Source organism: Cinclus cinclus, chromosome 2 (assembly GCF_963662255.1).
Source record: "Cinclus cinclus chromosome 2, bCinCin1.1, whole genome shotgun sequence".
NCBI classification, from domain to species: Eukaryota; Metazoa; Chordata; class Aves; order Passeriformes; family Cinclidae; genus Cinclus; species Cinclus cinclus.
This window is the reverse complement of record NC_085047.1, coordinates 56,890,099-56,902,748: the sequence shown is the minus strand read 5'-3', so window position 1 is coordinate 56,902,748 and position 12,650 is coordinate 56,890,099. Positions and strand designations below refer to the sequence as shown.

Sequence of the window (12,650 nt, the reverse complement as noted above, 5' to 3'; positions counted from 1 at the left end):
TCTGTCATCTACTTCATCCTTCATGACTGCCCCTGAGTTTGGGGTGAGACTGTCTCCCTGAAACAAGGAACCTGAAGCAGAGCCAGCTTCAGGCAGGATTACCCAGTCCTTCCAGATCTACACCATTTATCCAACAAAAAATGTCCCCTTCGTTTTGCAAATACTCACACATGCATGCAACTTACACAATACATGGTCATTCCACCTGAGAGAAGCTCTGCAGTCACAGTTTACCTCTCTGGTTTACCTCTGAAGGACTCCCAAGTCAATCACAAGGGGAGAGGAGCTGCCTTCTCAGTGCCACCCCTCTTTTCTGGCAACAGCAGGTCCTACACCTGAAAAGAGGAAGAGTGGTGTAGGGGCCGTGGTCTCATAACTCCCCCTTCCTAGGCAATAAGATGGGGTGACATCTCCGTTGCATAACACTTTCCATGTTCTCCTCCTCTGCCAGCACTGGGAAATATTGGGACCAGACAGAATGGCTTTTAGGATGCTGTACTTTTCCCATCCTGTATTAAATTCGTATGAGGAACAGGGCAGTCAGATCTGATCAGGAATAGGATCTGGCCATTTCTGCAGAAACAAAGCAGCATATTTGCATTGAAGAATGCTTAAAGAAGCAAAAATTATCGCTACCTGGGTAAAGGAAGTGGATGTTGGGCAGTGCACCAAGTGGGGAAATCATACTGGAAGTCCAGCCAGAACAATGTCCCATCTTTGACACTGTCTCAGAGTGGCATTTTCAGAAATGGCCTAGGAAATAATTCTTTCCATTCTCTGCAATCTGTGGTTTCAATAAGGATACAGAAGACACATTCTCAGCGAGCCCACAGATTATTTTTACCTCTGTCCCCATTTCAGCTCTACAACACACACCAACTAGCATATCCACTACTAAAAACAAGGACTACATATTTGGCTTTATAGAACATTTTATTTGGAGAGACTTCTCATGTCACAGAATATTGGTTCTTTGTTAAGGCAATTCTGAAGGGCTGGAGGAGAGGGAGAGGGATAGGGAGAGGGAGGGGGAGAGGGAGAGAACTGAGACTGTGTCAACGGGATTGCATTAAGGCAAAATTCCCTCCCTCTGCACTTCACCACAGTAAAATCCACATAAAGGCCAGAAAATGTCTCATGCCAAGGAAGAGATTCAGTGCAAGTATATCCCACTGACTATCCATAGACAGGGCTAGGTCCTCAACTGGGGCAAATTTACAGTTCCCTGTTAGCCGCAAAGCAAAGCTGATTTAGCTCTGTTGAGAATCCCAGCCTAGGTTCAGGGGAGCATTTCAGTATGTGTTTCTTATGCAAGCACAGGTATAAATGCTCTCCTGAATCAGAGCCACAGCCCCTTGAGTGCAAGTCTGTGAAGTTAAGAGAGTTTAATTTTTATTGTCTACATAAATATGTCATCCTGCATCCCTTTGTTCACTTCTCATTGTATTGCTACTGAATACATTCCCTTAGGTTTTTTTAACATGGCTTTAATTTCTATCATGCTTTGCAATGTTTAAAAGTGTATTATGACATAAAAATGAATTATCTCTTGGAGGATGTTTGTTGCAAAAGTTCCAGAGTTTGGGTGTTCTTAGAGGACCAGGCTGCAGTATGTTTTTTTTCGGTGAGCAGTAATATAATCTGTGAGTAATGCCATGGATAACAGAGGCATAACTTGCAGGGAAAAATACTGCTCAGTTTACATACCAGCAACACATCACAGACACCAAACACTTCTTTCTTTCCACAAGAATTTCCTACAAGGATCCTACCTTTCCAAAAAATACAGTCACTACTACTTACATTGGCTTGGGGAAACCTGTTTTGTTATCCCAGGTGTAAACTGAAGGTAAGCATGGCAGAAATGCTACCAAAAGCATGATGACATTTTCAGGCAGGAGCAGAGTGTAACATTTCATAGTCCTAAAAGCTGTCTGTCACTGGGTGACTTCTCACAGAAAACCCTGGTATCCATTAATGAAAGGATATGCTTAGGCCCCAGCATCAAAAAACTTGATTAGGATTATGAAATGGTTGTAGCTAGCAAAGTGGAAAATAAGGCAGAGAAATCAAGCACACATTACAGTTCCAAACAAAGTATTTCCTGGATACACATGAATACATGACTTCTGTATGACCTGGAACCATGTATAACATTCATGCCTTAAAAGCATGAGCACCCTGCATATTTCTTTGATACAGAGAAGAGTATCCAGTTTGAGGGAATCTAAAGGGAGAATAACAGGCATCAGTGCAAGTCTTTTGTGCTTTAAACTGTCTTCATGCCTTTTCCCATAAGGCAAGCAAACACTGTCATGACCATTTTGGGTTTTACTTCAACCAGATCTTCTGGGAGGGCATAGACTCTTGCTCCAATTTTTCTTGCCATAGAGATGGCATATCTGCATTGCAGGGGTGGAAAAAGGGAAAAAATAAAGACAGAAATTAGCGCAGTAGCATTTTTCCCCCCTGTTAAGTGTTTTACACAATCAATACCAGAATGGGTTTCACTGATTCACCAAATTTAAATTTTTCTATACATATGTATGAGACGGGCTCATAAAGAACTACATTTCTAATAAAAGGCAGAGTGCATTTCCTGGTGGTTAGAGCACTGATTACCTAAGGATGGGAGACAGCAGGTCAGATCCTGGTAGGAAACATTTAATCTTCCATCCCCTGAAAGATTATCCTCATGACCAGACATTCTGGTCTTGCCCCCCCCTCAATCTCTGAGAATCAGACTTTGCCCATAAACAAACTTGCAAGGATGGAAGCAGAAGGCTGATGTCAGTGGAGATCAGTGTTGTTGGAAATCAACATTTTGGGACTTGTTTTAGTCATACCCAGAATGTGCAAGTTGACATTCCCATCTCCCTGCTCAGAGCCAGTGGCTGTTCGCCAGTGGGTTTGTCTCTTCTCTCTATTATTTCATTAAAAAATGCCAGAAAATCCCATGTTCTTCCCACTTCAGAGCACGTACATTTTCCCCAAAATGCAGAGAAACATTGGGAGCATGGGGGAATGGGGGTGGGAAATGAAGAAAAGAACAGCAGAGGAATGAAGAAATAAAGTACAGAGAAAAGCATACATAGGATTACAAGAAAAGAAAGAGAGCAGATGATGGAAATGAAAGGGTAAGAAAAATACTGGGAAAAGTCTTTATGAAAATAATGGCAGGTCTGATTGCTTTACAGTCATCTCTTTCTCTGTAGTTACTGCAAAGAAAGGGAGAAATTGAACTAATGATCAGACCAGGAGGTGAGCTGTGTAACTCTGAAAGGAGAGGGAGATGCCCCCAGAATTGACTCTCTGCTAGTAAATCATTTGCATTCAGGCAAAAAAAATCAATATCCACATCTACAAAGCCCTTTTTTTCAGGCATGAATCCTGTCCTCCCCTTTCTCTCTTAAATATGCCCTTGTTCCACCTGTAGGTGACTGAAGAGCTGTCATGACCTCTAATCCCTGTTTTCCATGGCTCATTTTTGTTGGCATTGTTCCCTGATCTCTGAAAGAATTTTAAATATAATATGAGAAAATAGGAGCTCGTGAAACCAAGTGATTTCAATCCTTTCAAGAGATTTATAAAGCAGGAACTACAACATTACACACTCCATTTGCATTGATAGTCTTTTTACTACCTCACTCCCAGCCTTTGTGCTTCTAACTCGGGTGGTATTTCTCACATGAAGTTGTGCCAGATGAGAATGACAGAAGAGTAATTTTTAAAGACAGAGTTAGGAAAGCCTGACCAGGTAACACATGCTAAATGCCACTTGGCAGAAACATACTTAGCATTATTTAGTTTCTCCTCATCATTCAGGTCCTCTGTTTTCAAGAGGTCATACTTGATTGACCCTGGTTGAATGGCATCAATGAGATCCAGGACTGGCATGCTGGTGCTGATTTTGCTATCCTGCATAGATGAAAAAGAAAATTAAATGCAAGAACAGGATGACAGAACTCCCACAAAGACAGACTCTAGACCCAAGATCAATGGACAGTTCAGTCAAATGGCATTTAGATCTTCACAAAGGGCTGCTTAGAATAATTTTTTATCTAAGGCAGACTAAGAACTCTTTCAAGGATTTTATTTTTACCCAAGGGATGAAACATCATAGAATTGTTTAGATTGGAAAAGACTTTTATTATCAAGTCCACCCTTAATTTAGCACTTCCCAGCCCACCACTAAATCATGTCCCTAAGCACCACATTTACACATTTTTTAAATCCTCCAGTAATGGTGACTCACCTTGCTAGACAGCCTGCTCCAAGGCTTGAAAACCCTTTGAGGGAAGAAATTTCCCCTAATATCCAAATTAACCTCTACTGGCCACTTCCAAACTCAAGTCCATTTCCTCCTATCCTGCCATTTGTTACCTGGGAGAAGAGACTGGCCCCCACTTGGCTACAACCCTACTTTAAGGCTGTTATAGAGAGTGACAAGGTATTCCTTCAGTCTACTTTTCTCCAGAATAAGCACCCCCAGGTCCCTCAGCCACTCCTCATAGGATTTATGCCAGACCTTTTCCCAGCTTTGTTGCCTTTTAGACACGCTCCAGCACCCCAGTGACTTCCTCATAGTGAGGGGCCCAGAACTGAACACAGGATTGATTCAAGGTGTGGCCAAGCACAGGGGGACAATCACTGCTCTGATCCTGCTGGCCACCACTGGGCGATCCTTCTTGGCCACCTGGGCACTGCTGGCTCATGTTCAGCTGCTGTTGACCACCACCCCCAGGTCCTTTCTTGCTAGGCAGCTTTCTAGTTACTCTTCTCCAAGTCTGTGGCACTGCTGGGGCTGTTGTGACACAAGTGCAGACCCAGCACTTGGCTTCACTGAGCCTCATACAACTGGCCTTGGTGCATCACTCCAGCCTGTCCAGATCACTCTGCAGAGCCTTCCTGCCTTTCAGCAGAACAGCATTCCCAGCCAGCTTAGTGTCCTCTGCGAACTCACTGAGGGTGGACTTGATCCGCTTGTCCAGACCATCAATAAAGATATTAAATGGCCCCAAAACTGAGCGCTGGGGACACCACTGGTAACAGGCTGCCAGATAGATGTAACTCTGTTCACCACCACTCTCTGGGCCTGGCCATCCAGATTTTACCCAGCAAACAGTGCACCTATCCAAGTCATGTGCAGCCAGTTTCTCCAGGAGCATGTTGTGGTAAACAGTGTCAAACGCTTTGCTAAAATCCAGGTAGACAACATCCACAGCCTTTAACTCATCCATGAAGCAGGTTACCTTGTCATAGAATACAATGTCATTAAAGCAAAAGATGGGATGCAGGTCTAGTGCATTTGCTTCCTGTGGGGGGATGACACTGATAGACATCTACTGATAGGAGGTGTCGGGGGACCAGCTGTGTGATTTATGAACTCATTACATGAAGTTTGATGGATCTGTTCTCTCCTGGCAAAAACTGCTGATTTATATCCGCTGAGTGTTCCCTAGCTTGAGAACTGTTGTAGATACGTCAGCAGAATTGGAAGCACTCTAGAACTGGTACATGTCTGTGTTTGTATGATACCTTGCAAAATGGGGCAAGGTACCCCTGGATGGTATGACCAGGTTATAAATGTATTGCTATTGTTCATTCTAATGCTGCCATCTTTAACTGCTGTTGATTCATAACCAACAGCACAGCAGTTCTTTCTTAATTCCAGTCATCATTCCTGTCTCCATCCTTTGATTTCCCATGCCAAACTGGAATTCAGGGTATTTACTGTAGTGTTCATATCGTATTTCTATTACTATTTTCACAATAAAGTCCCTTGAATAAAATCTGTGCATTTGAACCAGCTTTTAAAAGAGAATGAAAAATAACCAAGCTATGTAGTGAGTTATACCATAATGTAGAGTGTGTGTATATATATGCATACACACGAGCTGAATAACATAAACATACACTGAATAAGAGATTCCTGAAGACAGATTTCTGAAGAAACCTGTACCTTGAAACTGGAGATGGTTGAATCCTTCCCAGCAGCAGTGAGTGTTTCATTGACCCAGCTGACAATGATTTCATCATTGACCTTCTCTCCACCACCAATGTCTTCAAGGATATTCAGGGTGTACCTTAAGAGGGAAGCCAAGGTATTTGCTCAAAGTGTGCTGTAACCTCAGAACTGTCCTGTATATGCACAGCTTCTCTGGGATCATCCCAATGATCTACCTCACACACACTCAGCTGTGCATATGATTTACTTTATAACACAATAATTAATCTAAGGAGTTTAATTCATCCCCAATTCCTTAATCACTCTGGGAATGTTAAAAGTTTTGATTAGTTAAAATTCCTGGAAAGTCCCCCTTAATGTATCTCATTGTAAATAACTCATTCTTGTAGTGCTTAAAAAATAATCACTGATTTTAGAGATAGAAGGGAATCCTTCTGCTCGCCTAAGACTGACCTTCTGCATAAAAACAAGCGTGGAGTATTTTGTTTATATGTCAGCATACACCTTGGAAAGATATCCCAAACTGGTGGTAAGTAACCACCTCATCCCTATTTTAACTACCTTACTGATAAACCTATACCTTTCTCTCTATTCTAAATTCAGTTTGTATTCAGTTCCTAACTACTGGGGCTCTTTACTCTCAGTTATGGTGCTCTTAAACACAGAAACATGCACACACAGAGAATTATATTAGAAGAGGGAGAGGTACTGAGTTGTGCCCATTTCAGAGAGCAGCTTACAAAATTTCTGCATCAATTCATTATTTCTGGCACTCTCTCCCCATTCCCTGATACAGAGACCATTTAACTTCTTTTCCTCTCTTCTATGCAATAAACATTTCTTCTTGCTATGCAGATAAGGCAATAATAATCTTCTACATGGGCTGACTGTAATGGCCTTGCCCACAGGATGTCCTCTGATCACATGCTTAACTAGGAGTGAGCAGAAGGTGACTCTGCCTTGGCACTGAAGTGCAAACACAGGAGTGAGAAGGCTGTAACCTGTAGAGCCTTCTCAGTGAGACCATCAGGAAACTACTGCAATGCCAACTGGGCACACCAAAATGTTCTGAAGCCCATGGCTGGCTGACCTACCTTCTCATCAGCTGCCAGATTAAGGCCAGCGTGAGCGTACGGTTTCCTTCATTCAGATCTTGCCCAGCAATGCCAACAAGGGAAAATTTGGCTTGATTCTTTCCCAGTTCCACGGCATAGTTGCAGTTTTCCAGCTGTTGATGTCAGGGTCAATTGGTGCGGTTCAAAAATATAGGAAAAAGACGAAAGAAAGAAAGAAGAGAAAGAAAGAAAAGAAAGAAAGAAAAGAAAGAAAGAAAAGAAAGAAAAGAAAGAAAAGAAAGAAAAGAAAGAAAGAAAAGAAAAGAAAGAAAAGAAAGAAAAGAAAGAAAAGAAAGAAAAGAAAGAAAGAGAAAGAAAGAAAGAAAAAGAAAGAAAGAAAGAGAAAGAAAGAAAGAAAGAAAGAAAGAAAGAAAGAAAGAAAGAAAGAAAGAAAGAAAAAAAAGAAAGAAAGAAAGAAAGAAAAAAGAAAGAAAGAAAGAAAGAAAGAAAGAAAGAAAGAAAGAAAGAAAGAAAGAAAGAAAGAAAGAAAGAAAGAAAGAAAGAAAGAAAGAAAGAAAGAAAGAAAGAAGACAAAACACTGTTACTTTAAACTTTTCTTTGGATCACTCAGCCCAGATCCTCCTGGGCAAACAGGAACTTTGGGGCTCTGTGGTAAAACAGCTGATTGACTACCAGACTACCAGCGGGCAGATCCATCCCAAAAATACCATTCTAAACTTTTAACATAGAAAATGCTATACTTCATTATCAGGGCCTGAAAAGCAGATTACCCTGGAAAATAAAAGTGTATGGTTCATGGGTACCTCCAGCATCATGGCATTGCACTGAGACAAAGGATTAGTGTCCCAGCCAATATTTTAGGTTGGCTGATGGCTCTGGTCTAGCTGGATGCAATTACTCACCCAGACAGTGGGGAAAAAGCTTTGTATTTAGCAGCAACTGTGTGATCAGCTCCTGATGCATCTGATCAAGAATACTTATCATCACTGTCTTCATTTATGTGGAGGGCAGTGATCCAGACAGCTGCAATTAAGCTGGTGCCAGGCATCTCACGGTCCAGATACATTGCAATCAGTGCCTAAAGCACTAGCCAAAGCGTTCTGCAAATACAGTTTCTAAATACTGATACAAAAGTTGTCTTTTTACTTAAGAAATATTTTTCACATGTCAACATAGCAAGTGAGTCTAATGTATATTTATTTTTCAGAATGAAAAATTATCCACTGACTAAGAAAAAAAATCATTTAAGGTGCTGTCTTTGGGACTGGAGAGCCACATTGCTGTTTGAAATAATATAGGCATTCACTGAGGATAAGGCATCACTACTGGAGCTATTCTAGTTTTTTGTACCTTCTTCATGTTGCCACCCAGTTTAGGATATGGTGGTTTGTTCACCCTGTTCCAGTCTACTGGCACTTTGATCTTTTCATAGAGTTGGAAGATAACCAAGGCATCTGACAGGTCACTGAAAACAACAGAAAGGATATATCATTGTCCAAAGAACAGAGGAAAGAAACACAACTCAACTATTAGCAGAGGTAAACTTAGTTTTCTGGGAAGCACAAAGCAGCATATATTCTTACAGGGCCTAAAAGTTTTTATGTTCTTGCAAACAACTTGCTGGCTTCATTTGCCATCTGAAGGAAGTATAATAACTCATCTTACCTATACAAGTGATTTACACTTGGATTAACACCAAGGGAGTTCATCCAGTTCCTAAATGTCCTTTCTTCCCTTGTCTCACCTAAAACAACAGACACATCAATCAAAGGCCTGCAGAACACCACACTTCAGCAATGTAAGTGTTTCAGGAAGAAACCCTAACAGAATGTACAGCGCACTGAACCATGAACAGAAGGAGACACGTGGGAAATACCACGGAGCACCGTACAGTATTTGCATTTTCCTGACCTTCAATGGAGCTCCAGTCGATGTCCTGGTTCTCTGGCTTGTGCAGGGCAGGGTATTTGTTGAACAAGTTGGCAATGAAGGCCAGGTTGAGCTTGGGGTTTCCGCGGACGACGTCGGTGGCGGTGACGAACTGGCGGCAGCCGAGGCGTTCAGCCTGCTGCAGCATGCACTCAGCTCGCTGCACGTCATCCTTCTCCTGCCCGGCACAAATGGGACATCAGCCTCATCCTGGCTCTGCATCCGCACCCACCTGGGCCTCCGTGGGGGGATCATCTCCTTGATGGATTTTGAGGTATTCCCACCCCTGCTTTTACTGATGGCGAGTCTGTGTTTCCAAATGGGCTTTGCCTACCATTCAACCACCTTGCCATATTCCATATAAAATGTGATGGTTTGATGAAATTCACAGATAAATGTGTTTAAGTACACTTGTTACATGCTAGTAGATTATCAGTGTGATTAAATGGTTGCTGAATTTCAGAGTTATTATCTAACAAAAATTCAAACACATGATTTAATTCTTTGGAAGCTTTGATGTCTGAAATATAAGGTCATGTTGCAATGCAAGAAAGCATTTGCTGGTTCTGACGTCCCAGTGCAGCCCTGTGTCAGCCAGCAATGCAAATAATGGACAGAAAATATCAGCATTTACTCCAAACTTATCTCATCTTACCCTTAATCCTGACATGTCAATAGTAATAGCTGGAATGCCTTCTTCATCTCCCTTGGGGGCGACTTGGTTCAGCAAATGGTAATAAGCTCTTGAGTCCTATGACAGACAGAGAAATTAAAGGGAAGAAAAATTACATCTAAAGCTCAGCCTTTGCTTGCCAGTGCTCCCCTGAACAATGTGCCTGCATGCTTAATTTTTATTACATCGATCATTGGGCTACATAATTAAATTAATTAAGTTGGAAGCACTTAGCAATTTCTACTTTGTGCTGTGTTTGCCAGATCTATTTCTTCCCTGAGCCAATATATATGTGCTGCAGAATGCCCAACACACGAGACAAAAATGCTGTGTGTTGAACTTACAGGAAGGACAGCAACAACAAAAAGATACCAGAATTTACTTAATCAGAACTTAAAATTAGAGGTAAGAAAATGCATACCTTTATAATGCTGTAGAAGTCAGGCTGCTGAGCATTTAATTAAAAAAAATGCAGAAGGAGAAAGCAGATGTTTAAAGTGGATTTCAAAGCGAGGCTAGAACAGTTGTGGAAGAGAAAGCATAGTTTTCAAGGACAAAAGTTAACACTGACATTTTTCAGGCAAAAGGGCAGGAACAAAACAAGGGTTTAACATGATGTGTCTTTAATGTTTTGTGAAATACAACACTGCTTCCATATGTGGAAAATATTAACTCACTTCAAAAACAGCTCAAAGAACTGAAAAAAAAGCTACATGTTAATGTCTAAGCACTTGACTAACTAACCCAACTGATGCTCTTCATAATATAAAGCAGATTACCTGAATTATTTTAAATATTTTTTATCTGCATTACTACGTACCATATCTAGGAAGTGGTTATTTACAACAGAAGTGAGGTGGAGAGACAGGCTTAGTTAGAGAATGTCTTTAAACACTGAAATCTTGTAAATGTGTGCCTTATTTTCCAACTGTAAACACTAGAATTGTGGTTTAGCTTTCAGCTGTAGACAGGATTTAATCAGTTGCACCAGTCTTTTTGGCCACCACGCAGAAAGATGAGAAAGACTCCATTCCCTTCCCTTTTCATGGATATTCTCCAGTCACCTCCACTCAGTTAACCAAAAATTTGTTACAATGAAAATTGTCCTATCAAATGTGACCCTTTACCCCTCCCGCTGCCTTTCCTGGTGGGTTAGGGATTTTCTTCTGTATTTCAATTAAATACATGCTCATGCTTCAGTCCCTAGTAAAGTGTATGACCAGGTACTTCTGGAGCTGGATTTTTTCCATGCTCTTCTGGGAGCAGGCAAGTCAGGTCATGGCCAATGAGGTCGGTGTGCTGGCCAGCCTCTGGCTTTCTTGCAAGCTAGCTCAGATACCATCCCTTATACAACCTCTACATCTCTGGGATATTCTCTGGGCCTCACACTGTGTTTTAGTGTATGAAATTCATCAGTGGGGACCACTGAAGTTCAGATACATCTGTCTGGGAACAACAAAGTTCCTACAGAGAAAGCTCTACTGAAATCTGCATTCTCAAGCCCAAGAAGTCCTTGAGTATTTGAAATAATGCTGCCCAGACTCCAGATCCACGCTTGCAAGTGTCTCCCAGTCTAGCTGTAGTATTTTCAATAGTCCCAGTGAATTAAAACTCACATATAACTGCATTCGGGGCTATAGAAAATGTTGGGACAGAGAAGCACATAGCCCAGGTGAAGGAAAGATCAAGTGGGGGAGTTGGAAATATCCAGTCATCTTACTCTACACATTTGAGTAAGGTCCAAGTTTTCCAAACAAAAGTCAAGTCAAAAGTTATTTATCTAGATTTGGAAGGGAGGAGAGCAATAGAGGCAAAGAACTAAAAATATAGTGTTCATATGCCCTGTCCAGAGTCAGCAGCCATTCCTTTCCCAAACATCAGGTGTGCAAGAGCTGGCAGTGGTGACTGGGAGGTCAGGAGGAAGAGGAGGAATGCTACAGAGTGTAAAGGTAAACCCCAATGAAAGCATTTTATGTACCCAGCTCTGTGTGCTTGACAGAGCAGTCTCAGCTGCTTGGAGTGTTTCAGTGCACAATCCCTGTGAAGAGGGTAGGAATTTGGGTGTAGAACTGCTGGGGTTTTTTTTTGTTGGTCAGTATTTCTCATACCTTGATATCTGAACTAAAGTTGTTGACTTTATTGCATCCTGCATTTTCCAGGTGATAGTTTGCCCATCTCAGCAGCAGGTCCTCTGGAGACAACTTCATCAAATCCTCCAGGCTCTCTCCTTCTCTCAGAAGAGCAATCAAGGCTAAGCAGGAAAAAAAGTTAAAAATAATTATGTGAATACTTGTTGAGGAAAACGTGTAACTGTTTTCTCTCTTTTACATTTTCTTACCCCAGTTTCTAAATGTGAGTTGCCAAAATGTTGCCAGAACTCAAGCTGGGTTAGCACCACAGAGGACGAAAACGAGTCTCATTAATAAAATTGGTACAATGAGGTTGCAATTTGTATATCTAGTAGTGGATCATATTCAAGTGGAAGATAATTTCAGTGTGGTCTAAGAACTGCCCATGAGCTATAAAGGTCTGGTCAACCCTCCCTGCAATAAGCAGAGACATCTTCAACTAAATCAGTTTCCTCAAAGCCCCATTTGACATGACTTTGAATGTAACCAGGAATGGGGCATCTACCACCTCTCTGGGAAACCTCTGCCAGTGTTTCACCATTCATTGCAAAAAATTCCCACCTCATATCCAGTCTAAATCTACCCTCTTTTGTTTAAAACCATTACCCCTTTTTCTATTGCACCAGGCCCCACTGAAAAGTTTGTTGTCATCTTTCTCATAAGCCCTCTCAGGTACTTGAAGGCTGCAGTAAGTTCTCCCTGGAACCTTCTCTTCTCCAGGCTGAACAATCTCATCTCTCCCAGCTTGTCTTCACAGGAGTGCCCCAGCATTCTGAGCTTTTCTGTGGCCTTCCTGTGGACCCCCTCCAAGGTCCAAGTCTTTCCTGTGCTGAGAAGAGCAGAGCTGGATGCTGTGATGCTGAGCACAGGGGCAA

At 41.8% G+C, this 12,650-nt stretch overlaps 1 protein-coding gene across 2 annotated transcripts in view; it reads right to left on the bottom strand.

The window, feature by feature from the left end:
* Nucleotides 1-945: 945 nt before the first annotated feature.
* The window catches only part of LCP1 (lymphocyte cytosolic protein 1), a 30,099-nt gene continuing 18,394 nt past the window's right edge, over nt 946-12,650 (bottom strand). The window contains exons 8-17 of one of the 2 annotated variants that reach the window (XM_062514761.1): nt 11,755-11,897; nt 10,068-10,094; nt 9,629-9,724; nt 8,956-9,151; nt 8,710-8,788; nt 8,395-8,509; nt 7,063-7,196; nt 5,963-6,086; nt 3,794-3,918; nt 946-2,402 (exon numbers count right to left, since the gene is read on the bottom strand). In XM_062514761.1, the coding sequence (XP_062370745.1) occupies nt 2,270-2,402; nt 3,794-3,918; nt 5,963-6,086; nt 7,063-7,196; nt 8,395-8,509; nt 8,710-8,788; nt 8,956-9,151; nt 9,629-9,724; nt 10,068-10,094; nt 11,755-11,897 (1,172 nt within the window). In that variant the 3' untranslated portion in view covers nt 946-2,269. The remainder of the gene's footprint in view (nt 2,403-3,793; nt 3,919-5,962; nt 6,087-7,062; nt 7,197-8,394; nt 8,510-8,709; nt 8,789-8,955; nt 9,152-9,628; nt 9,725-10,067; nt 10,095-11,754; nt 11,898-12,650) is intronic. The other variant, XM_062514760.1, reaches the window with a different exon arrangement.